We start from the raw sequence: 24372 nt of genomic DNA on the forward strand, positions 1-24372 counted from the left end.
TCTAAATTATTTTTTTTACTAAAGGCTTGGTGGAATAGAATGAATTTTATTACACGAAAAGATTTTGTTGCAAGAAATGTTGAATCTTCTCATAAAGATTATATGTGTTTTTTGTTTGTTTTTCTCAAATTGCAATTCATTACAATTTTTAAATTGAGGATTATGGGAATGTGCGTGAGTGTCAAACTTTCACTAAGCTCTCAAACAAAACAATTTTGACAATCAAAGTGTCAGATTCTAAGAAGACTTACAATGAACATCTGATAATGCAGTGAAGAGTGGAAACACTATGATTCATTTTTTATACTGTAAACTTTTACACTGTAAACTTTTATACTGTAAACTTTTATACTGATAACTAGTAGAATTAGTAGAAATTAGAAAAAAAAATAATTTAAATATATTCTTTAACAGAATATTAAATTGGCTATCTTAGCAAACATAAGTTTGCTTAGTGATAAAAGCACCTCAGCAGTCACACGTACAGAAATACTAAGTAGACTACAACAATATTTCAATGGTAAATCAACATTGAGTATTGAATGTTGATTCATCAAGTTAACACATTTAAAATTCGAGGCAGCATTAAAGAAGGATGATGTTTCAACCAAATTCCAACTTCGTATTCTCAGAAAAAAATATTTTCATTGTCATACATTTTCTGAAGGTTAAAAAAACCCCATACTTTTGGCATTGAATCAACGTTGAAAGCACTACGTTCATAGAACGTTTAAGGTAAAACCTCATCTCTCTGCGTCTTTTTATCATAATTGATTGAAAATGCATGTCTTTCGAACGATTTTATTGATATGAACTCAGAATTTGTAAGTTTCTTTGTGATTACTACAGACTTGTAATGGTTAGACCATTTGACCTTCATGATCTAGGTTTTTATGGACAAAGACCATTAAGCACTTGTATGTTATACATATGCATTAAAATCGTGTCTATATATATATATATATATATATATATATATATATATATATATATATATATATATATATATATATATATATATATATATATATATATGCATAGACTTTATCCAAAATTCTGAGGCACAAGCTGGCAAGAAAAAATGCATACATGTATTGTCTACTTCTAATTTAAAATTCAAACTCAATCTATTTTAAAATTTTTTTTAAAGATGACATTAAATTTCTGGAATTGTTTTCATCTTCATTTTAGTTTTCTTTGGTTTTATTTTTTAAATTCATTTCAATTCACTACAGCAGTGGAATAAAATATTTCTTTTATAAATTGATTTTTTTAATTATGTACAGTTTTTCTTACAATATATCAAAATTCATTCAATTACTGAAGATAAATACATTAATATTGAAATTATTGAAAACATATATGGCGTACATGTGTTGATGATCTTCACAATTGACATCGTGTTTCTGTGTGAACGAGCATATGATAACTTGGTCTAGAAATAATCTGTGATAACATATTACCCTTTCCTGAACATTACATCCTTTACAATCGATTAATCTTTAGACCCCTACAATAAGAAGTCGCTACTTTATCGAACATATACTGTTTGAACAAATTTATCGCACTTGATTGTAAACCATTCTATCACAGAGGATGTCACATGCACATGGTTCTAAATAAAACATCATTAACCATAGTAAATAACTTGTCCTTTGATCTAGTCGATTCATTTCGTGCACTTATTTTAAGATCATTGCTGCACCTATTTATACCAGCACCGAACGTCTCTTTCTCATCTGGGGCGAAATATTTTCAGGTCAATATTCAATTTATTATGAGAGATATATCAGAGAGCTCAAGTACTTAAGTGCCTTCATTTCGCACCCTAACTGTGAATCTGCACTATTGGATATTTGAGATTTAAAGAGAATTAAAGTTTATTGCCTCAAGCTCAATGTTGGTAAGTCATGCTGTTAACTTTATGATCACATAAGCTTGATAAGGAAAGAGGGTATTTTAAGTACAATTCTTATTTGCATATTGACCAAAAAAAAAAAAAAAAAAAAAAAAAAAAGATAAGATTTTAAAAATTTTTTATACTGTTTCAAAACTATATATTTGAATATATATGTATATATGTTAGAGATAATGAAAATCGCCTCAGTTTTATTCATGTAGAACAGATATAATCACTAGACTTTTGGTATGATATATTTTTATAACTGTGATTTATAATCACGTCATATATAGGATTTTTAAAATTTTTCTATGAACATGTATGTTATGTAATTTTTTTTAAAAATGTTGTATGGATTTTCAGATCTTTACTCCTTACAGCAATATTACTCCTGAAAATGAGAAACTCTAGACGTCCTGTGCAACAGCATATTCTAGAAGTTTTGTAATTAAATCAGATGTGGAATCTCTAAAACTGAAAGAACTTTTAGAAAAATTTAAAATCACTAAATTTTCCAAAAGTCAAAAGCATCAAAACTTGCGACTTTTCTACACCTTATTCAACTTGTATGGATTTTCAGATCTTTACTCCTTACATCAATATTACTCCTGAAAATGAGAAACTCTAGACGTCCTGTGCAGCAGCATATTCTAGAAGTTTTGTAATTAAATCAGATGTTGAATCTCTAAAACTGAAAGAACTTTTAAAAAATTTAAAATTACTAAATTTTCCAAAAGTCAAAAGCATCAAAACTTACGACTTTTCTACACCTTATTCAACTATTCCTCATGATAAATTATAAACTAGGTTTTTGATATCATAGACAACTGCCTCTTCAATAAAAGTGGAACTCGAAAATTTTCGTATCTTGTAAATGGTCATGAACAAAATTACTTTGTTAAAAATTACTCTGATTCTACACACAAGTACTCTGCAGTTGATGTTAAAAAGGTGCTGGAGTTCCTATTTGACAACATTTATGTAGTCTTCGGAGATCAGGTCTTCCAACAAACTGCTGGAATTGCGATGGGAAAAATTTCCTGTATTTATCCGACCTATTTTTATATTCCTGTGAAGTAGAATTTATTCAAAACCTTCTATATGAGAAGAATTCACTGTGGCCATTAACTCAGCTTTCAGATATATCGACGTTTTATCAATTAACATTAGTTACTTTCATTCATATGTCAACTCAATATATCTCAGTTAACCTGGAATCAAAGACACCAAAGAGTCTGCCACATCTGTTTCATATTTGGATATTGTACTGAAAACAGACGATAAGCTCCAACTAACAACTAAATTGTATGACAAACGAGATGACTTCAGCTTTTTCAACGTCAGCTTTCCTTATTTATGTAATAATATTCCGCTATCACCTGTTTACGTCTCCCAACTTATCCGATACTCAAAAACATGTTCTGAGTACAATCAATTTTAAAACCGAGGCAGGCTACTGGCAGATTAGTTGAAATTACAGGGATTTAAACAAACTCTTTTAAAGTCAGCATTTGGTAAATTCTATGATAGTTATAGTGACCATGTTAGCATATATAACCTATCATTGGGTAGGTTTTTTTGGCTGAGGTGTTTCATACCAATTGTTAGGCCTTTGTTTTTATACTAAATTTGACTATGCAATGTTCCGTCTACCTGATCAGTACATAGGTCTCACGGCGGATGTGTCTGGTCAACAGGGGATGCTTACTCCTCCTAGGCACCTGATTCCACCCCTGGAATTTGCGGGGGCCCGTGTTTTATAGCCTGATTACAGAGTTGTATTGTTTGTAGATTTTTTTGAGATCGATTACCGTTCGTTTTCTTCGCCTTCTTTCATTTTATGCATGGGAAGAGGATTACCATAGTTTTTGGAACTTCTGTCCAATCACTTTGACATATAGTTAATAAAATATGTTCAAAGCAATATGTATTCAAATATTTTATAACTTATTTATTGCATTCAAAATACCAGTAGTAGTTTTGAAATATATTCATAAATTAACAGACATAAATTTTCATCAAATTAATGTCTTTTAATACAAAGGGTTTGATTTTGATTTTTGTTTGCTTTTCGTCAAAATATATACTTCAGATCTGTCCATAACAGTATACAGATAAACAAAAGTAATGAGGCTGAGAAATCTGGACATAAATTAAAATACGTCCCTAATGTATAGTTTAATATGAGAAGAAAGCTTATATATTTATCATTTAGAATACACGTTGCATTTTCTTAAAAATATACCCATGAATGAGACCCTCTGAGTTCCTGCTGTTATATTTGTGTTTATATTTGATATCTTTTAATCATTAAAACGGTAAAATGTATTATCATGCTAGGCATGGGGGCATTTAAGGACTTTCTTTTTTACATCCAGCGTTTATATGTAAAACGTTTGTAAAAACCGGACAAATATAGGCATCAACTTTGGATTGGTCACGTTTGCCATGTTTTTATGACAGATACATATATCTTTAAGTCATGCCACGTTTTCTATTACTTTAAAATAGCTGGGGATGCTATTTCTGTTAGGCTATCAAGTTAAGTTAACGTTTAGTGGATGAAAGTTTCATGGAAGGGTTAATGTATTCTTTGTAATAATAGGTATCATACGATATATGATATTGACACTTTCGTTGCAGATTAGAGTTTCCTGTAGAAATTGTGTTTTGATTGTATTACTCTCAAACAATATCTATTAATGGATGATCATGTTTCACACGATATATATTATAGTGTACTTCTGAAACGTGTGGAGATAATTAATAATTTCTTTCAGCAAAGGTTTCTTTTATCATATTAAAAAGGCTTTGTACATATAGAGTATTCACCTCATAAGTGATAGGCTCTAAGTTCGATTCTCGGACAGAACAGAACATGTAGTTTAAAATATGTTATGACACTCCCGAAACTCACTGGTTTTACGAATGAGACCTTTAAACCGTAACATTTGTGTCGTGGTAACCACAAGCACGAAAAGCTCAAGACTGCATTGGTTAATTGCTTATGTTAATTTAGTATTACACCTTTATTTATGACGATGTATCTATCTTATATATAACGCTTTTTACTGATCAGCTACATTGAATTATATATTATAATATATCTTGTGATTTTTTTTTAAATAAAAAAAAGAGTCTATATTTTTTGAGAGTATTGAAGTTGTTTTCAGGACATGGTATAATCTGAACATTTACTTTAGAAAAAAGCTTTTAAAATGATGAGATACTACATGTAGTATTGTGCACGTGGATCTTTATTCGTAATTAAGTATATATTCAGTCATAGTGGGCGTTTTTGGTTTCTGTTATGCAAAAAATATTAAAAATTGCCATAGCAACTTCATTCTTTGTCAATAAATCACATTTCCCCTATTTTTCATAGATGCCATATCATAAATTAATGAATGAAAAGTGAATATTATTTTTTTCCCTCTATCTTATGACACAGTGGTGAATAGCATGCCTGTTTCTCCGTCAATACAAACTCTTATCGTCTTCAATTTGTGACTTATCTATAAACAAGCTTCCGTCTATATCCCGATCGTTGGTAATTTATAGTAAATTAATGGAGATCTCTCGACCGAATAATGCCCACTCGACATTGGAGGTTAAGGACCCTATCTACACTGCACATTAATTGTGTATTTAGACCGATCCACCATTTGATATAAAATAGAATAATTTGCAATCAGCACTGCATTACATAATTTGTAATCAATTCAAGTATTCTTAGCATTATATTAGATCATGATATAGTAATTGAACACTTAAATTGAATATAATGTTCAGAACCAGATATTGGTAAAGAGAGTTCATGTTTCGTCTTACTTCATTATTATATTTCGTCAGCTGAATGGAAAGTATAAGAGTGCACTTAAACGGAGAATTGGAGACAAATTATCGCCTCTAATAACTCTTTTCAAAATTTGAAAATGTGAAATGATTTTTGTTTTATTAAAATCATTTGACGCATATGTTTTGAAAAACAAATATCCCACAATGTAATTCCCACCGCCTCTCATTGTCGAATTTTCAGTGAAATTGATTTGAGAAAAATGTATTTTAAAAGAAGAAAGAACGCCACCTTGTATAAAACAATGCTTGTGGCCAATTTTGGCCATCATTAATTTTAAACAATGCTTGAATAACATTTACGTCATATCCGGGCATTTAAATTTGAATTCAAGATTTCCGGATAGAGAATACCTTTGATACCCGAATTATTATTTGAAACAGATTCATTGTTGAAGAAGCGTATGGAATCGACACAGCTTTTACTGATTTCCAAGATTATTGATGTACATACATCAAGTTGTTCAATATCTGTTTCGTACTGATTTGATTTTTATATAATAGAAGTACTCTTATCTGCCTTGCTGTTGCCTCTGGTGTATTGATCTTGCACGGTTTAGAAAAAAGGATTTTTTTATCATATTAAGATGAAGGTAAAAGATTTTTGTGCATGAAAAGTAAAATCTGAAAGAGCTGTTGTATTATAATTATATTATATTACAATGTATATCATGTGTTGATATATAATTTAAAGTAACCACGAAATGAAGAGAAAAGTACCGTTTATTTAAATGGTGTCAAATTTTCATCGTTTGAAGAGAAAACAAAATTTGTTCCTGGGGATTTTATTTCATGGTTGAAGTAAAAACATGATACTGTAGTTTGAAGTTTTAACATTTTTGGAGGATATGAATTTGTTCGTTTCTTCATTCCATGAAAACAACCCACCCCCTTCCCTACCCCACCCCACCCCTACCAAATTAGAATTAAGATTTCACAACTAGATGCAAGTTTTGCCTCAGTCTATCAGTTGTTATTATTCTCTCGACTATTGCTGCTTTATGTTTTATCAGTGGGTTTTTTTTTTTGTTTATTTGTTGGAATTTCTTTGTTTCTTTTTTATTTTTTTTGTGGAGAGGGGGTTCAAACAGGCTAGAGAATCCCGAGGGAGCATTTGATTGGTCGCCATGACCTGTAAGGTATTTGTTCTATTGCCCTGCTGTGGGAAGTCATAATGTATATAAACTTTGAAGAAATTTAGTTTTTACCAAGGGAGAAAAGTTCCCTACATGCTCTTTAGTTCCTGATTTTTCAATTTGCCAACCATCGTTTGTCATTTAACGATTTAAAAATTTAGGAACTCAAGTTGGATAAAAAACCGTACCTAAATCAACGATTTGAGGAGCGTCTGTTTCTCTGTGCCCATCCTCCTTCCTACAAACTGTAAATGATAACATTGCATTGACAGGTTGGGAAATGGTTTTAAAAAATAAACACTAAAGATGAGTATAAAGTATTGTGTATTGTAATCTTTTAAGACTGTAAAGAAGACATACATATTCATCCCTTTGGAGAATACAAAGAGTCTCTCAGCTCATCCAAGGACAATTCTGTTTACTCTAAATTAAAGCTGGGGATTTAACTCTTTCTCTTCTCTTCTCTCTCTCTCTCTCTCTCTCTCTCTCTCTCTCTCTCTCTGTAAAAAATTAATGCTTCGAATTCACATATTTTAAGTAACGGATGTATTAATTATTTTGTTCAAAACACATTACGCAAGAGAGAAAGAGAGAAAGATATGTATCAACATTTTATTGAAAGAAATAATAAAGGAAGATCCTCAATTTACTTAAAAATTTTCTTAAGAATACTGTGGAATCATTTAAATTTGTTGAGGTCAATGTTCGTAGGTAAGCAAAATTTTCTTGGTTCGATGGTACGAAATTTTGTGGGTAACTCATAAATACATAAATCAGTTAATAAATATGTTGAAAACAATTGTTGGCGGGGATGTAAATTCATGGATAAGTTTGACCCAAGAAGGCCATGAACATTGGTCCTCCACAAACAATGAAGATTCCACATTACGTTATTGTGCCTAGCTACTTTTTCTTTGCGTTATTATGCCTACTTTTTCATTGTGTTATTATGCCTACTTTTTCATTACGTTATTGTGCCTACTTTTTCATTGCGCTATTGTGCCTACTTTTTTTCATTGTGTTATTGTGCCTACTTTTTCAATGCGTTATTGTATACCTACTTTTTCATTGAGTTATTGAGCCTACTTTTTTATTGCGTTATTGTGCCTACATTTTTATTGCGTTATTGTGCCTACTTTTTCATTGAATAATTGTTTCTACTTTTTCATTGAGATTGAGCCTACTTTTTCATTGCGTTATTGTGCCTACTTTTTCATTGTGTTATTGTGCCTACTTTTTCATTGCATTATTGTTCCTACTTTTTCAGGGTCAAGTGGTCATAAGTCTAGAGGAACAGGAAAGGAGGAGAGACAAAGAGCAAATCAAATGTCTCAGGAAAATGTTGTTTGGGCCCCATTTGAAAAGAGGTAAATTGTATATCTCTATACATTCAGATTTAGTTCCAGGTCGTAAGTTAAACACCTGTGAAAATCACTTAACATCCTTATCAACAGTTACTGTCTATCATGATATTGACTTGTACGATATAATGAAACTGAAAATTATATTCACATGCATTGTTACAACGCACTTTGAAAAATTACGCACTTTGAAAAAAATTTTCAAAGTGCGTTAATTTTGGGACCACGTTAACGCACTTTGAAAAAAAAAAAATTCTTTTCAAAGTGCGTTAATATCGACCATATTAACGCACTTTGAAAAAAAAATGTGCAAGGCTTGGTCAATATTCTTGCAATTTTAGGTATGATAAATAATTATTTGAACCTGGTTGGATAACTTTTCGGTGATGACGTCAGGATCTGAGATATAGACGTTTTAAAGATTTTTAGGAGTTGTCTTGTTTCCAAAGGTTCTCGTAACTGTCATAAAAGGGAAATGGGTCCTAGGAATAATGGAGGAATGATTGTTTAATAGCACAGTTTCTTTCTTTTTTTTTTCTTTTCTTTTTTAAATTTTATCCAGTCTCTAATAAGTTTGGTAGATGTAGGTGTCGATAAGTGACTTAAAGCATCGCATTTTTCTTAGGGAAAAGGGAGCAATTATGATTTTTCAATACCATGAAAATTCTCTCTCTCTCTCTCTCTCTCTCATCTTTTTCTATCATATTCGGTTATCTATCTATTGTGAACATATATGAAACAATGGTTGACTCATTTATTTGATAGTAAGAAAATAAACCTTAAAATTAAGCACATTACTCACTCCACTGAAACTTTTACCTCGTTCACTAATAAATTTTTCTCAAAAGCTTTATGCAGTCAGATTACTTCTAAATCTGTAATTTGATATCAAAAAAAGCGCTAGACATGTCAAATAGCATGTTTTAATTATCATGTAAATGCATTTTTTCTGGGGAATCATTGTGGATACATTTTGAATAAAGGTTATGCGGCTCTCTTCTTTAATATAATAGGGTGCGTAATTTTTTTTTCTTCAGGAAAGCTTATTTCAATTTTTTCATCTATTTTACGTTAACTCAAATTTTTTGAGAGAAATAATATCAATGTCATACCAGTAATGTAAATACATATAATTGTGTACGAAAGATAGAGAGTTAAAATCTAAGTCCAGGATTTTTGATTTATACGTATTTTTTCAAAGTGCGTTAAGTGTCTCCATGGTAAAAAATGTTGATGTACACTCTTAACGCACTTTGAAAAAAAAATTTCAAAGTGCGTTGATTTTGTCCAAAATTTGACGCACTTTGAAAAAAATTTTCAAAGTGCGTTGATTTTGTCCCAATTTTAACGCACTTTGAAAATGTTTTTCAAAGTGCGTTGCCACAATGCATTTACAATATATCCTCATCACCCTCATCAACTGCATACGGGGTTTATATCTTTTAGTTTATATCTCTCGCAAGAGCATGCTCAACGTATGAACAATTTCTAAAACGGGCTAAGTTATTGACAAACAAATTGATGAAACAAGAATATCAGCAGTCTCGTTTAAAGTGGTCGTTTCGTAAGTTCTATGGTCGATACAATGACATTGTCAGCATATACAATTTATCATTAAGTCAAATGCTGACTGACGTCTTTCATACTAATTGTTAGGCCATTATTTACACACTGAATTATCGACGGATTTTTCCGTTATTACCCGATCATGACAAGGAGCACACGGCGGGTGTGACCGGTCGGCAGGGGATGCTCACTCCTCCATGGCACCTGATCCCACCTCTGATGTCCGTGTTTGCTCTGCTCCAAAATTTGTATTGTTTAATGGACTTTTGAGCTTGAATACTGTTAGTTATCTCCATATATGTCATGCATAGATCATAATGAGATATTTTTTTTCTTCAGGATATATCAATGTTATACTTTCTTATTATTGATTTTGTGAATATCATTAAGGGAACAAATTAGACCTATTGAGAAACATAATTTAGAATCAAAATAAATCTAAAGAGAGTGATTCAAATAATGACATGATGAACGTTTTTTAAATAATAAAATCTGTAAAAAAACAATACTGATCATTAATTCATTAACTTAACGAATTACAAAAATGATGAATTTCGTTTTTGTTCTGCTGAATTATCGTGAACTTCAAGAAGAAATTCATCATAACAATTTCACCTTTCAAATGAATTCAGAGGGGAAAAATATGATGTAATAATTGTTTTCGACATAGGAATGTGAAGAGCATTGCAGATATCTAAACTAAATGCCTGTCAAACATAGTTCGTTATCAATGCTTTTACATGTAGTAAGGTGCACATGATTGTGTACATTCAATAAGCAAAGTGATTTGAAATGGACTAAAGATTAAAGAAATTAAAGAAACATAATACATATACGAGGGTTGTTAGAAAAGTTCGCGGACAAGTTCTACTGTGTGCGCGCTATTTGCATGAAACCAGTAAAACTCTGCAGATAAAAACTATGCGTATTTTCCAATAAATATGCAAAAATTTGGTGTTTTCCGATGATCCTAAAAAATATGCAGCTATATTATTTAGGTAAAACATGCTTCACGGAGCATGTCACTTTTTCGCACATTTATTACATATACATTTTTTTGAAATTAAAAATTGCACTGTTGTGGCGCATAAAGATTTATGATATTTCACCTGTCGCTACAATATTCATGAAACAAAATTCGGCGAAAATTTGAATTAAATTGAAGGGGATATGACTGTTTTTATCGATAATCATAGATAATCAATGCGTAAAAACAAAGTTAAGAATGGCAACGTCATTGAACGTCTTGGAGCACCAAGTTATTGAAAAATTATGTGTGCTGACAGGAAAATGCCCCAAAGAGGCTAAGATTTTTTAGATGCTGCTGGGGATTGCCTACAAATACCTAGGACCAAAGTGTTCAAAGGGTAGTAGTTTTGTAAAAATGGAAGGATAGACATATTTTATCAACTCCTGAGATACCCTAAAACCCACATATCGCACGGACTAAGGATTTTGCATTGTTTCCATACCTGATCGATTAACTGTGTAGACATCCTTTTCAAGATCTCACTATCCGACACTCCACAAAAGACTTTTTAGAAAAAAGTATCATGTCTTGATATAGTTATATAATTTTTAAGTAGGAAAAAAAACATGAAAAGTCTATTGAAATGAAAGATATTTTAAACTGTGATTGTCAGGTTTGGAATCAGGTTGTCACGTCACCTAACGTTAAAAAAAGTCTCGTGAACCCTGTGACCGCACAGTAAAAAATCATTGTATATTTTCAAAATTTTAGTAAATGCACCTAATTTTTTACATACTTATAAACAAAAGATAAGAATTTAATCAGATATATATCATTCTTCAAAGTATACAACAAACTTTCCGTAAATCAATGCGTCCGCGAACTTTTCTAACAATCCTCGTATATGTATCAAATTTCTGATTTAAAATTTGTTTCCTTGAATCAACAGCCAATATTACAACATAGCTGCGAGGAAAATTGTGATCCCCTGCAAACGAAACTAAAAGTTAAAAAAAAAAATTGCTAATTAGAAATTTTTAAGTCTAGGGGAACAGCTTTCAAAAAATGGGTATATCAACATGAATATCTAGTTTGATTTACAAGTTCTAAAAATAAAGAGGCATGTAAAAATTCAGCTTAATATATACAAGCACATTAAGGAAAGTAAGAAACAGGTACAAAAATCTTTTTAAAATTTTCAAGGTCTTTAGTCAACTTTCGTGAAAATGGGTCAATCGACATAAACTCAAAGTTGATCTGTAAGTCTCGGTATATAAAGAGACGTATAAAATCAGCCCATTATCTACAGCCACAGCAAAAAAAAGGTGCAAACTGTGAATGGGTGACAGAATGAAGAAATAATGGACGGAAAGGGTACATGTAACACTATATGCCCCGGCCTTTTCATGATGGGGGCATAAAAACGACGGAATCATTTTAAGCTTCGAGATCAAAATACATATTTTTCTATATCGCTGTTTTATTTCCGCCTTAAAGTGAATGACAGTGAAGCTTACATTGAACATTTGTTTTTAGATAAAAGTACTTTTTTTTTCTCTCTAGCAAAGTAAAAATAAAAGGAAATCAGTTTCAAACAGAAAGGAAACATAAATTCAAAGAGTTCAAGGCCGTACGCCAACAGCAAATGCAGTAATTTTGGAATTGTTGCAAATCAATCTTTCAAAATGAAGATTAGCACAGTATGTAGCCATCAAAGACTGTTAACCGTATTTATAAATATTTAATGCCTCTCCACTCCAATTAGACTGACGTTTATTAAATTGGTTAAAAAAGAAAAGAAACATTCCCCAAAACATCATTTTTATTTTGAAAAATGAGAAATGTTAACAATGATAAAGAATATCATATGCTTTTTCATCATTGTAAAAAAAGACGAAGGAAACTTGTTTGCAGTAGTTTGTATTTAAGCTAGAAACTGTCAAAATTGGATGTTATTCAGAGAAAAATAAACAAGACCTCAGTAGATTCCATTATTAAATTACTTTGTTGAAGTCTAAATTGTGCGTCCTGTATAAACTATCGGCATTTTCTTTGTAAATGGTTTCTGTCAGATTAGGGCATGCTGTTTAGTTCCGAGATATAGAGTACCTGTAACCATGCAAAGTCAAGTTGAGGCATTCCATCCCAGGATAATCTTGTCATTAGACAATAAGCTACTTTAAACTTTTCTAAGATCCAGCAAACATTTGATAATTGATAAAGGCATTTATGACAGAGGAGGGGGTGATTCTAATTTCCGCCCTTATAACAATCATGGATTCTCATAAACACACTCAACCCGTTGTAAGAAGATGGACGTTTTATTTCGATAACTGGCTCACCCATTCATCATTATTTAACAACCCTGTCAAAATTAATTACCCATATTTCTGAATTTGCCAGTTCCAGCCTTCCTTTATTCATTGCCAGGATATGCTCTCTGTGATACATAAAAGCCGCTCTCCACCTAGTCTGAATCCAGGCATTAATTGTCTATTTGTTCTGCTTATGTCCTTTCTTACTTAGTAATGCTGTATAATTTATTGCAAGAAATCTTTCCTGGCAGCCATTTTCACCACTCACGTTTTTGTAGAGTTTCATGATAAGTATATATAAAAACGAACACGATTAAGACGTGCGTGACGGGTTTCTTGCTTGTATAATTTATCATCTTAACATCCTCACCAGAAAAGCTAATCAATTTAATATGGAATATGTCTTGTATATTTCATGAGTTTGATAACTGGCATGCTCCTATGTCAATAAACAAATAAAATTGATATGAAAAAATACGTTTTTATTGATTCATGCATTTTAATAATTTACACGTCTGTGAGTACAATGATTTCACATTTTAATACAATACAAAATTTATTTCACAACTTTTTATTACAGTATCTTCTTTTTATGTAGAAGAGAAACATTCCGCTTTAATTCCCCTCTAAGAATCTCTACACATTAGAGCTAAATCAACCATTCTTTGACAATCTGACAATCCTAGCTCATTCATGAATTAGCATTTCATTGGATGATCCTAAGTTTAATTTAAACAATAAGAATTAAGCTGATGAAGTTTCATAAACAAATATTTTTTCTGCAAAAGTAAAGTGTTTATCTATATAACTATCTTATAAAAGAGTGACCGTTCACAAACTTTTTAGGGAACCCTCTTATGCACAATACGAAGAGACCTAATGAATTGAACCGTAACTGCCTTACGGATATTTGATCGATTGATTGTACGTTGTTTATGTCCAATACATTAAATTTTCATTCATAGAGATTTCATCATGTACAGGTGAAGGGCTTCAAACTTAGACCTATACTCGGCACTTAGGGCCATTGAGCAGTGCGGGTTTTTATTTTATCGGGCCAACGCCTACTGTGACACGGGACCTCGGTTCTTTAAGTCTCATCTCTTGACTTTCACTTCCGATGCCGGGCGCTTGGCGAAGGAGCAGTCACTCCCTCCGGTTTGACACGGCGCGGCGAAAGAATCGAACCCGGCCTCCCGACCGCGAAGCGAAAGCCATTACGCCTTGTGGATATATGTATAACTTGGGTACAAGTATTTAAGATTTTATGTTGTTACGAAAGATCCGAATCAAAATATAAATTATCCCCAACATACCCCACCCCACTCCCCTCACTCCACAAAAAATGAATTCCCTTGGTAAACTCATGTGATGAAAAATCTTTTCTAATTTATTTAGCATACATATGTATATATGTACGAGCAGGCTCCGGGGCCATAAAACTTAGACGAGCTCACTTTTGATCTCAGTCTCACTTTTAACAAGGGAATTAATAGCAGAAAAGTGAGATTCAGATCAAAAATGAGCTCATCCAAGTTTTATGGCCCTAACCACTGTCGTATAGATAGCAATGTAATATAATATTATAATCTTAAGGCACGTGTACTATACGAGTAATCAGAATAATCTTTGCGGTTATGCAAAGTGAATTTCTAAGAAATTATTTTAGATCGAATCAATCCAAAAAAGTAGGAAAACCCAACAAATAATGTCTTTCTAGCAATACATTATGAATTCTTTAGGTCTGTGATTAGATTGTGTATGAGAGGGTTTGTTCAAAAAAGATTGTGAACGACCGTAACCTATTTTAAACATATATAAATATTTTAATTTAGAATCCTCCGAATGATATACTTATTTCTGAACGAGCTAGGATAACAAGAGGAAGGTTAAGGTTTCAAAATATTTGAATTCATTCAGTAAAAAAATGAAATATGGAGAAATAATAATTATGAAGAAACAATAATTAAGCTCAAAAAGTCTATTGAAAAAATACTAATCGGAAGCAGAGAAAACAGGGATCTCCATAAAACGAGGAGGGATAACGCGATGAAGTGTGAAAAATAAGCTTCCCCTGTTTGCTTTGAAGCCCTTAGTGTAATGTGCTAGCACTAGGAATAATACCGCAAATAAAATTCTCAAAGTAGCTAAATTAGAGGATGATTATCTTTTCAATATGGGCTTGAAGGATTACTGGCAAATATAATTACATTTATTAAAAGATAAATTAACGAAAACTAAGATCATAAGATATTGAAATCGCAGCATAACTTTTTACACAAAATTTGAAAAAATAAAATATTTGAAAAAATAAATATACATGCAACTTCAAAATACTGAATTGATAGGTAAACTGACCTTCTTTTTTAGTGAAATCAGAAAAGAGTGTGCGTTCAAACTTAACAACGCTTAGATTTTCTGCACGTCCTTCAGAAAATGAAACTGGAAGTTATTTGAAACCTTGCACACCAAGGTTTTCTAGGTTATTTTCATTTTGTAAAGATTTTGTAAAGATGAATAACACATACCTTCCTTACATAAAATGCACAAAGATATAATAGAAAAAATTTAATTCAAATATATGCAACATATGTAACAAATTTAAGTTTGTGAAAGAGATCATGGTAAAGAATTGTGTAACCCTAGTTTTGTTATCCGAGCTAGGAAATGATGTGAATGTTTACAAGAGTGCTTTAAACCATTTAAACAATACAAATCAGGAGCAGAGCAAACACGGTTCTCTTAAACATCAGAGGTTGGAACAGGTGCCATGGAGTAGTGAGCATCCCCGCCGAACGGTCACCCAGCCGTGTGCTCCTTGGTGTGATCGGGAAGAACGGAAAAATCCGTAGACAATTTAGTGTGTAAATAATGGCTTAACTATTAGTATGAAAAACGTCAGTCAGCATTTGGCTTAATGAAAAATTGACAAGGTCATTGTATCGACCATAACGCTTGCGAAATGATGACTTCATATACTTGTTTCAACAACTTGATTGTCAATAGAAATTGTTCGTACATAGAGCATGCTCTTGCGTATCAAAAACTGAAAGAGATAAACCCCATATAAAGTAGATAAGGGTATGTTGCTACATAAGTAAGGGAATTTGACGTCTGAAAATATAAAGTCATCATGCTTATCATAATGTTTTGTTGTTAGGTTACCATTAACGTATTTTTCTTGTAAAATATCCGAATATGAAACGTATGTGTGAGTCTCTGTGTTATCTCAAGCTCACTCGGGTATATCGAGTCGACAAATGAATAGGAGTTATGAAATATATGGAAAGAACGAACAGTATTCAAGCTCAAAAGTCCATTAAACAAATTTTGAAGCAGAGCAAACACGGACCTCTAAAACATCAGAGGTGGGATCAGGTGCCGTGAAGGAGTGAGCATCCCTTGCCGACCGGTCACACCCGGCGTGTGCTCCTTGTCTTGATCTTGTAATAACGGAAAAATCCGCCAACAATTCAGTGTGTAAACAGTTTTAACTATTTTTAATTGATTATACGTCATCGATATGTCTAAATATCGGGTAAAACATTAACGAGTTTTGAAGATTCAACATTTTCTTCACCAAATAATGAATTTTCGGATAATGCTTAGGCTAAATAAAAAAATGGAATATAACTTCAAATTAATGTTTTTTAATAAGGTCAGATAAGATCTGTGGTTTATAAGGTTTTTATCATGTTCTATAAAATTTTACAAAATATATGCATATTGGGAAAAAAACACTTTAAAAAATCTTCCCCAGAACAGCAGAAGTATGTTAATTATCTTACTATTCAGCCTGATAATAAGGTGTGAATTCACATTTGATGAAGTCTTGACTCACAGAGTGGGGTCACAATATCTGGTCTTTTTCACATGGGATTATAGCGGAAATTATTTTGTAACTCTGAAGATGGACAGAAGGACCGATAAACGTGTACCTCAGATGAACGTTGTACCCATTTACCCCATGTTTAGTATCGTTATCCAGGAACTTGCCATGACCCAGTTTGCGACAGATATGTCCCTTTCAACTGTATTTCCTGACGAATTCTAAATGATATGAATCCAATAAAGAAGCACTTTTTGCGTAAATTTGTGTTGAAAAATTAAATGCTTTGTCGCTGTAGCCATCACGTAAACGTGACAAAACTGATCCACGCAAAGCACATGTATATAGTACAAACGAGTATACTACCCGCTCAGCTGTGATCATCACATTAAACTGCCTTATTTATTCATTTGTGCATTACATTCGGCCTGTTATGAAAGAGAATAAAAAATAGTGTTTATCTAATTTTGAACAGTCACGAATAAATGTAGACAAACTTTTATTTAAGCTTTGGGTTCTAACTACGGCGTAAATCAAAATCACATGTGTTTCTACATGTATTTCTCTCATTTCATAAGTAGTAATTTGTCATTCCTCAGTTTGTTTCTTTCTGTTTTGAACATATTTTATTGCTTAAATCAAAAGGATTAGAGACAAGTTCTAAAATAACTTACTAGTTCCTCTCCTTATATAATACAACATGTCATACAAATTAGAGAAAAGTAATACAAATGATACAAATAAAGTTTAGCATATCAACTAGGAAAATCTACATGTTTCATCAATAAATTTATGAACAGCAGCAAAAATACCGTTATTTATCTTTCTCAAAGACAAACGCAGGACGACCTTGATTGTCTAAAAAGTACAACCTTTATAATATTCATACACTTATAAAAATTTTTAAATTTTAAATTCCTTTTCAATCTCTTTCTTTTAATAGAAGTAAAATTATTAAGAACAAGATGTGTTTGTGAAGCACTGATGCTCCCGTATGGCAGCTTATGGCGAAGGTTAAAGTTTCTCAAATGCAAGTCAAAGTCCAGATCAAGAGATCAAAAATGTTGGTACCCGAAGAAAGGTCTTGTCTCGAGGAAAAAACTTGTGAAATTTGAAAGCCCTAGCTCCAACTGTTCAAAAGTTATGGCGAAGGTTAAAGTTTTTTAAAAGTAAGTAAAATGTCAAGGTCAAATGGGGCGCCAAGGGAAGGTCTTGTCACAAGTGTTAGACATGTTCGTGAAATGTGAAAGCCCTAGAGCCAAACGTTCATATGTTATGGCCAAGGTTAAAGTTTTCTTTTTAAAAGTAGGTCAAACTTCAAGGTCAATGCCAAAATTGTTGGTATCCAATGGAAAGTCTTGTCCCAAGAAATGCACATGTGAAGTATGAAAGCCATAGCACCAAATGTTTAAAAGGTATAGCCAAGATTAAAGTTTTTCAAAAGTAGGTCAAACTCCAAGGTCAAGGTCAAAGGGTCAAAGTTGTTGGTATCCGAACGAAGGTCTTGTCACAAGAATTACATATGTGAAGTATGAAAGCCTAAGCACCAACCACTCAAAAGTTATGGCCAAGGTTAAAGTTTTTCAAAACTAGGTCAAACTCCTAGGTCAAGGTCAAAGGGTAAAAGTGGTTGGTATCCAAAGAATGGTCTTGTCACAAGGATTACATATGTGAAGTATGAAAGCTCTAGTTTCAAACGTTCAAAAGTTATGGCCAAGGTTAAAGTTTTTCAAAAGTAAGTGAAACTCCAAGGTTAAGGCAAAGAGGTCAAAGTGGTTGATATCCAAAGAAAGGCCTTGGCACAAGGAATACACTTGTGAAGTTTGAAATCCGAAGCACCAACTTTTCAAAAGTAAATGGCCAAGGTTAAAGTTTCATAAAATTTTGCAAAAGTGGGTCAAACTCCAAGGTCAAAAGGTCTTGTCACAAGGAATACACATGTGAAATATGAAATTCATAGCTCCAACCAATCAAAAGTTATGGGGAAGGTTAAAGTTTTTGCGGACAAACAGACAGACAGACAGACAGACAGACGGACAGACACTGCAAAAACTATATACCCCCGAATCTTCGATACGGGGGCATAAAATTAATTTTGCATACATTTCCTCGTTTCCATCGCCTAGGGGATGTCTACTCCTCCTAAGCATCTGATCCTCCCTCTTGAATTTCCAGGGTCTGTGTTGTATGTCCTGTTCACAGAAATCAACTGTTTGTTACAATTATCAATGTATAACCTTTTTCATATGAAAGAAATCAGATCTACTTCAAATTTTGATTTACATATTAAAGCTTATATAGTTACGTAGAATTTGTCTGTTAGTGAGAGGTAATATATTACAAAGGTGCTAGATGCATTTTACACCATTTTAAGAAACAAAACATGCAAACATGTGCAGACATATATGATTGATAAATGGGAGGCTATCTTTCAATTAAGTGTTTTGAAGGGTATTTGTTGATAAATTTCTTAAGCAGAAAAATACGAGAAGCATGTATATTATGATTAAAGTGAAGATAACGAACAGTTAACAAACTCATAATCCCTTAAAGAATACGGATTGTGAGCAAGGCAAAAACAAGGGCCAATGGAAACATGGAGGTGGGATCAGATGCCGCGGAGGAGTGAGCATCCTCTGCCGAAAAGTTAATTGTACACAGAACGTACTCTTGAGTATCGAATCCATTGGAAGAAATAAACACCATACGCAGGTGATTGTGGAATAACTCTACTTAAACTGGGAAAAATTGAGGATGGAAAGGTGAAGTTATCTCGATTGTCATATAGTTTATCTGTTAGTTGTCCATTATAGTCTACAGTCAGTAAACTATACAAGTATGAAACAAATGTAGCAGGCTATATGGTGTTTTTTATTTCGAGTTCACTAGGATATGTCGAGTTGATATATGAATGAAAGGAATCATTGGTAATTGACAAAACAACGTCGACATATAATTGAAAGCGACAGCAATAAGTTCTCCCTCTCATGTATAAGTGTGTACTTATTACTGCCATTGTTGAAGATATTTTAGATGCTCTTTACACCAGTATACAAGTATTAAGGGGTAAATTTTTAGGCATTTTAAAAAAGAACTAAACATCCAAAATCTGTAATTATATTCATCTTTTTAAATGCGTGATACTTATCAGTTTTTCGTCTCAAGAAATAGTTTTATCTAATAAACTCATTTATTTGTCAGATCACATCACAAAAGAAATTAAAAGGGATAATGTAACGTTACATAAAATTAAGTATCACAAACTTCTCTGTTAAAGATGAATTTTGATACTTGTCTTGAACTGTTTAAATGATATAATTACTGATTAATTTGTTAATTTAAATAAAATATTAATTTTTAAACGTCTCAAGGATTCTTTCTTTAATGAACTGTGACAGAACATAATCGGACGTGATATCCTTTATCATATTTATATTTACTTCATATGAAAAAATTTTAATGCTGTAATACACTGTTAATACGTAAAACTTCCTATGGCATATTCTGACGCTTAATCTTCAACTTTCTCCACTATATAATAAGTAGCCAGTGAACTACTTGAATCTTTTTAATCAGTACTTTATGGACACTTATTTCTCGTAGGCACCTGATCCCACCTCTGGGATTTTCAGGGGTCCGTGTTTTATTGTCTTTTTCATAGATTTGTATTGTTTGTAGGTTTTTGAGATCGATCACTGTTCGTTATCTTCATCTATTTCGTATATGTAAGCTAGTCCATAATTGTGCTATTTTATAGTCGTTTTCACGTCTTAAAGTTTGATTTTCCTTCTTCTTACCAGATCTGTATTGTAACAGTACGTGGGATGAAATCACGTGTTGGCCAGATACAGCGCCTAATAAAACAGTTTATATACAGTGTGCCAACTATATAAATGGATTCTATGTCAATAGTAAGTATTCTGTAACATTAACAACAAAGAATTTCATCTAATATAATAGACTTCTTTCAATGGTCTAACAACGTCATGTGAGGTATCTGAAAGCTATGAATGAATTATTTAAACCTGAATACATTATACTAACACTATAAAAAAAGCAGAAAATCTGAAAATTTATATTTGATAAGAAACATTCAACTGAAATACATCCCATCGCGAGGCCATATGTTTATACATGTGTAAAGTGGACTTCAAGAAGATAATCCTAAAGTTTACTTAGAGGTCCAATCAAGCAAATCAGATATAATTACTTTTTTGTTATAAAATTAATGATTGTTCAAACTGAGTTTTGTAGGTATGTATGAATCCCCTTTTCCACCTCAATACCTCTAGTAAACCTTCTGAAGGGAACATCAGTACGGATAGTTTCAGTAATTCTGTGAGAAGGCCTTTTTTCTTCTTCTGAGATGTACACACAGATGTGGCTAGTCATCACTTAACTTTATAAAAGAAGAAGAATTTGATCGAAGAAAAAATTGATAAGGGATTTGAAATTGATTTTCCTTGTCCTTTAATTAACAGGATATTATAGCCAGTAAATGAGACAAGGGATCATTTAATAAATATTTTCTCATTTTCTTGTTATCCATTAAAGCATGTGATAATTGTTTCCTAGTTGACAGGGTAACAAGTATTTGCTTATGGGTAGGGTATAGGGTTATGTACCAAAGATATGTGCATTGCTTGACGTCATAAATGCATTTTAAACTGATTGGGTTACCTTGAAAATAAAAGCATTAGAGATATGCAATGCAGAAAAGTTTTCATCAATAAAATGATTTCTGTTTAAATCTGATCAAGAAATAGGAAAGCCCTTTCTGACCAAATCGACTTGCGATTGTAAATAATAAGGATTGAATACAGTGCTTCATCTGTTTTTCTTTTTTGTAAAATTTTTCGTGTCCTGAAGCGTTCTCCTTATCTTTCAAGTACTTGAATCAAGTATTTTCAAGCAATTTTGTTCTTAACAAAGCCCACTGAAAACTATTGTTTACATTCTCCGATTAGACTTTTAAACAATTTACTTTCCGTGAAAGTTAAGTATTTCCTTTAATGGATAAATATTTTCAGAAACCTTTATATCTGCTTTTTCGATATTTTTTTCTTTGTTTTGTATTTTTTTTTTTAGATTTTGCTTCAAAGAGATGTATGCCGGACGGTCAATGGTACACCCATCCAACTCACAATCGATCCTGGACGAATTATACTCAGTGTTTTAATAAACGCACCGTCACTAATGATCCGAGGGTTGGAACTCTTGTTCAGGTAGCAATCCATGTAACAGACTAACGTCACACTATAAACTAGTCCCTCAGATACACTCATAGGTTATGACTAATATCACAAATAAACTCGAATTATAAATAAAATAAAAATCAAAATTACACTTTATATGGCAAATTCAAATAAGATATATAATGTAATATCATTATAAAAAGTAATACATTCACATTTGATATTAAGTTTCACATTTAGAGTCAAATGTTTTCTTACATTTTAGTCACACTAATAGAGTCTCATGTTATACATTACCCTAAAAATACATTTGCATATTGTGGACTAGTCTACTAAAGACATTCAAATATTATACATAAACGTCTTCTTACAAGTAAATTCATATGGTGTTTATGTCTCCTAACTGATTCGATACGCAAGAGTCTGCTATGAGTTCGATAAATTTTTAAACCGAGGAAGGCTACTGCCAACTAAGTCGATGTTGCAAGGATTTAAACAACCCCGCTTTTAACAACTTAGCTATTGGCAGATTATATAGTCGTTATAATGACTTTGATTGTAAATACACAAACTGTCGTTTGGTCTGAAATGTTTCATGCCATTTGTTAGCTTTAGGCTTGCTTTTATATTAAAATTGACTACGTAGCACTCAGTATACCTGATCAATACATTGGGTTCACGGCGGATGTGACCTGTCAACAGGGGATGCTTACTCCTCCTAGGCACCTAATCCCACCTCTGGTGTTTCCTGGGGCCCGTTTTTGCCTTGTTCACGATTTGTTTTGTTTACTATTGAACACTGTTCGTTATTTTCACCTTTTACATTATAGACTGATCTCAAACATACACGCACATGCATGTTATAAACAAGTTTTAAAAACTCCTAAATGCATGTTATAGACTATTCTTAAAATACACACAGATATATACATGTTACAGATTTGCCTAACAAATTGTTCCCATACACTCTATACACTCTACAAATATTTAATCTTACAAATGCTTACATGTACGTTCACTTTAATTTTATAGACAATTCTCGTAATTATGTTCGTGTTCATTTTATAAATAAGACTTAGAAGTACACTTGGGAACTTTTTTCCTATATATTTTTTTTAATAAGTTACCGTAGGGGTTGCTTTGACCTTTATTGATTCAATTTGAAATGAATGCATAACATTCATTTTCCAAATATGTTTTACAGTATGTCATTAATTTGTTCTTCCAAGGATTAATTGTTCATTTTATTTTAGTTTCTAGGGCGGGGTGGTGGGTGGAAGGCATATTACACAGAAATAAATACGTTTCATTATTTTTTTAAAGATTATTTTGACTTTAGTTGGGAATAAATGAATTACTTACCACTCTTTTATATTGTAGACACATATGGAACACATTCGTCTGATGTACAATATAGGATATGGCTTGTCATTTGCAACACTCTCTGTCGCTGTCTTCATTATGGTCTATTTCAAGTAAGATTCAACTTCAAATTCAAGTGAAACATCAATAATTCAATGTACAATCATCTTAATCATCTTTGCCAGATGCTGGGTATTGGTTCGAGATTTCAGCTACTATTACATATATATAAAAATCAAAAGGTATTTACTAATAATATTACTAAGATGGACATTTCATGCCTCACCTTTTCACACTTTAGAGGTGTATCGTGATAACTGTAATGTGAAAATACTTCTTGATTGATTAAATTAAAAGTCAATTCCCTGGAAGAAACTCTATTTTTTTTAATTGAGGTTCACTGACCCTCTGTTAAGAGAAATAACTCTCACTGGAATAGACAATTCTTTTTAAAAAAATTGCCGGGCTTAAAGGTCATTCGGTTTCTTTTAAATTTTGCCCAACAAGGTATACTTATTTCGCATTTTAACTATAAATTATATTTCATTTTGAGAATATTATGCATCCGAGCAAAATTTTTCATGAATGATCAGAGGAATGATGAATCTCAAATCAAGACGGCTTCCAACTTAATTTGCAATTGGGGAACCTTTTAATTCAATTTGACATATCAGACACATACGTACTTGTATTGCAGAATCAGCTGATAAAATTACAGAGCTTGCATTAAAAAAATTATACGGCATATTTATTGATTCTGTACAAATTACCACTCCAACGTAAAATCATGTGATTTTTTCTGTATTTCCGAACCAAAGTAATCTTTTAACCAGATTTGGGACTCTCCAATTATTTTTTAATCAATGTCTAATCCGTTAGAGAG

The 24372-nt window shown here is 32.2% G+C and overlaps 1 protein-coding gene across 1 annotated transcript in view; it reads left to right on the forward strand.

Annotated features, from left to right (window-relative positions):
• The window catches only part of LOC133201911 (secretin receptor-like), a 48529-nt gene that overhangs the window by 13034 nt on the left and 11123 nt on the right, over nt 1–24372 (forward strand). Inside the window, exons 2-5 of the mRNA XM_061337703.1 lie at nt 8159–8258; nt 20733–20843; nt 22021–22157; nt 23508–23602. Of these exons, the coding sequence (XP_061193687.1) occupies nt 8159–8258; nt 20733–20843; nt 22021–22157; nt 23508–23602 (443 nt within the window). The remainder of the gene's footprint in view (nt 1–8158; nt 8259–20732; nt 20844–22020; nt 22158–23507; nt 23603–24372) is intronic.

This window comes from Saccostrea echinata, unplaced genomic scaffold (genome assembly GCF_033153115.1).
Source record: "Saccostrea echinata isolate AGI-Se365-2 ecotype Australia unplaced genomic scaffold, CSIRO_AGI_Sech_v1 ptg000046l, whole genome shotgun sequence".
Lineage (NCBI taxonomy): Eukaryota > Metazoa > Mollusca > Bivalvia > Ostreida > Ostreidae > Saccostrea > Saccostrea echinata.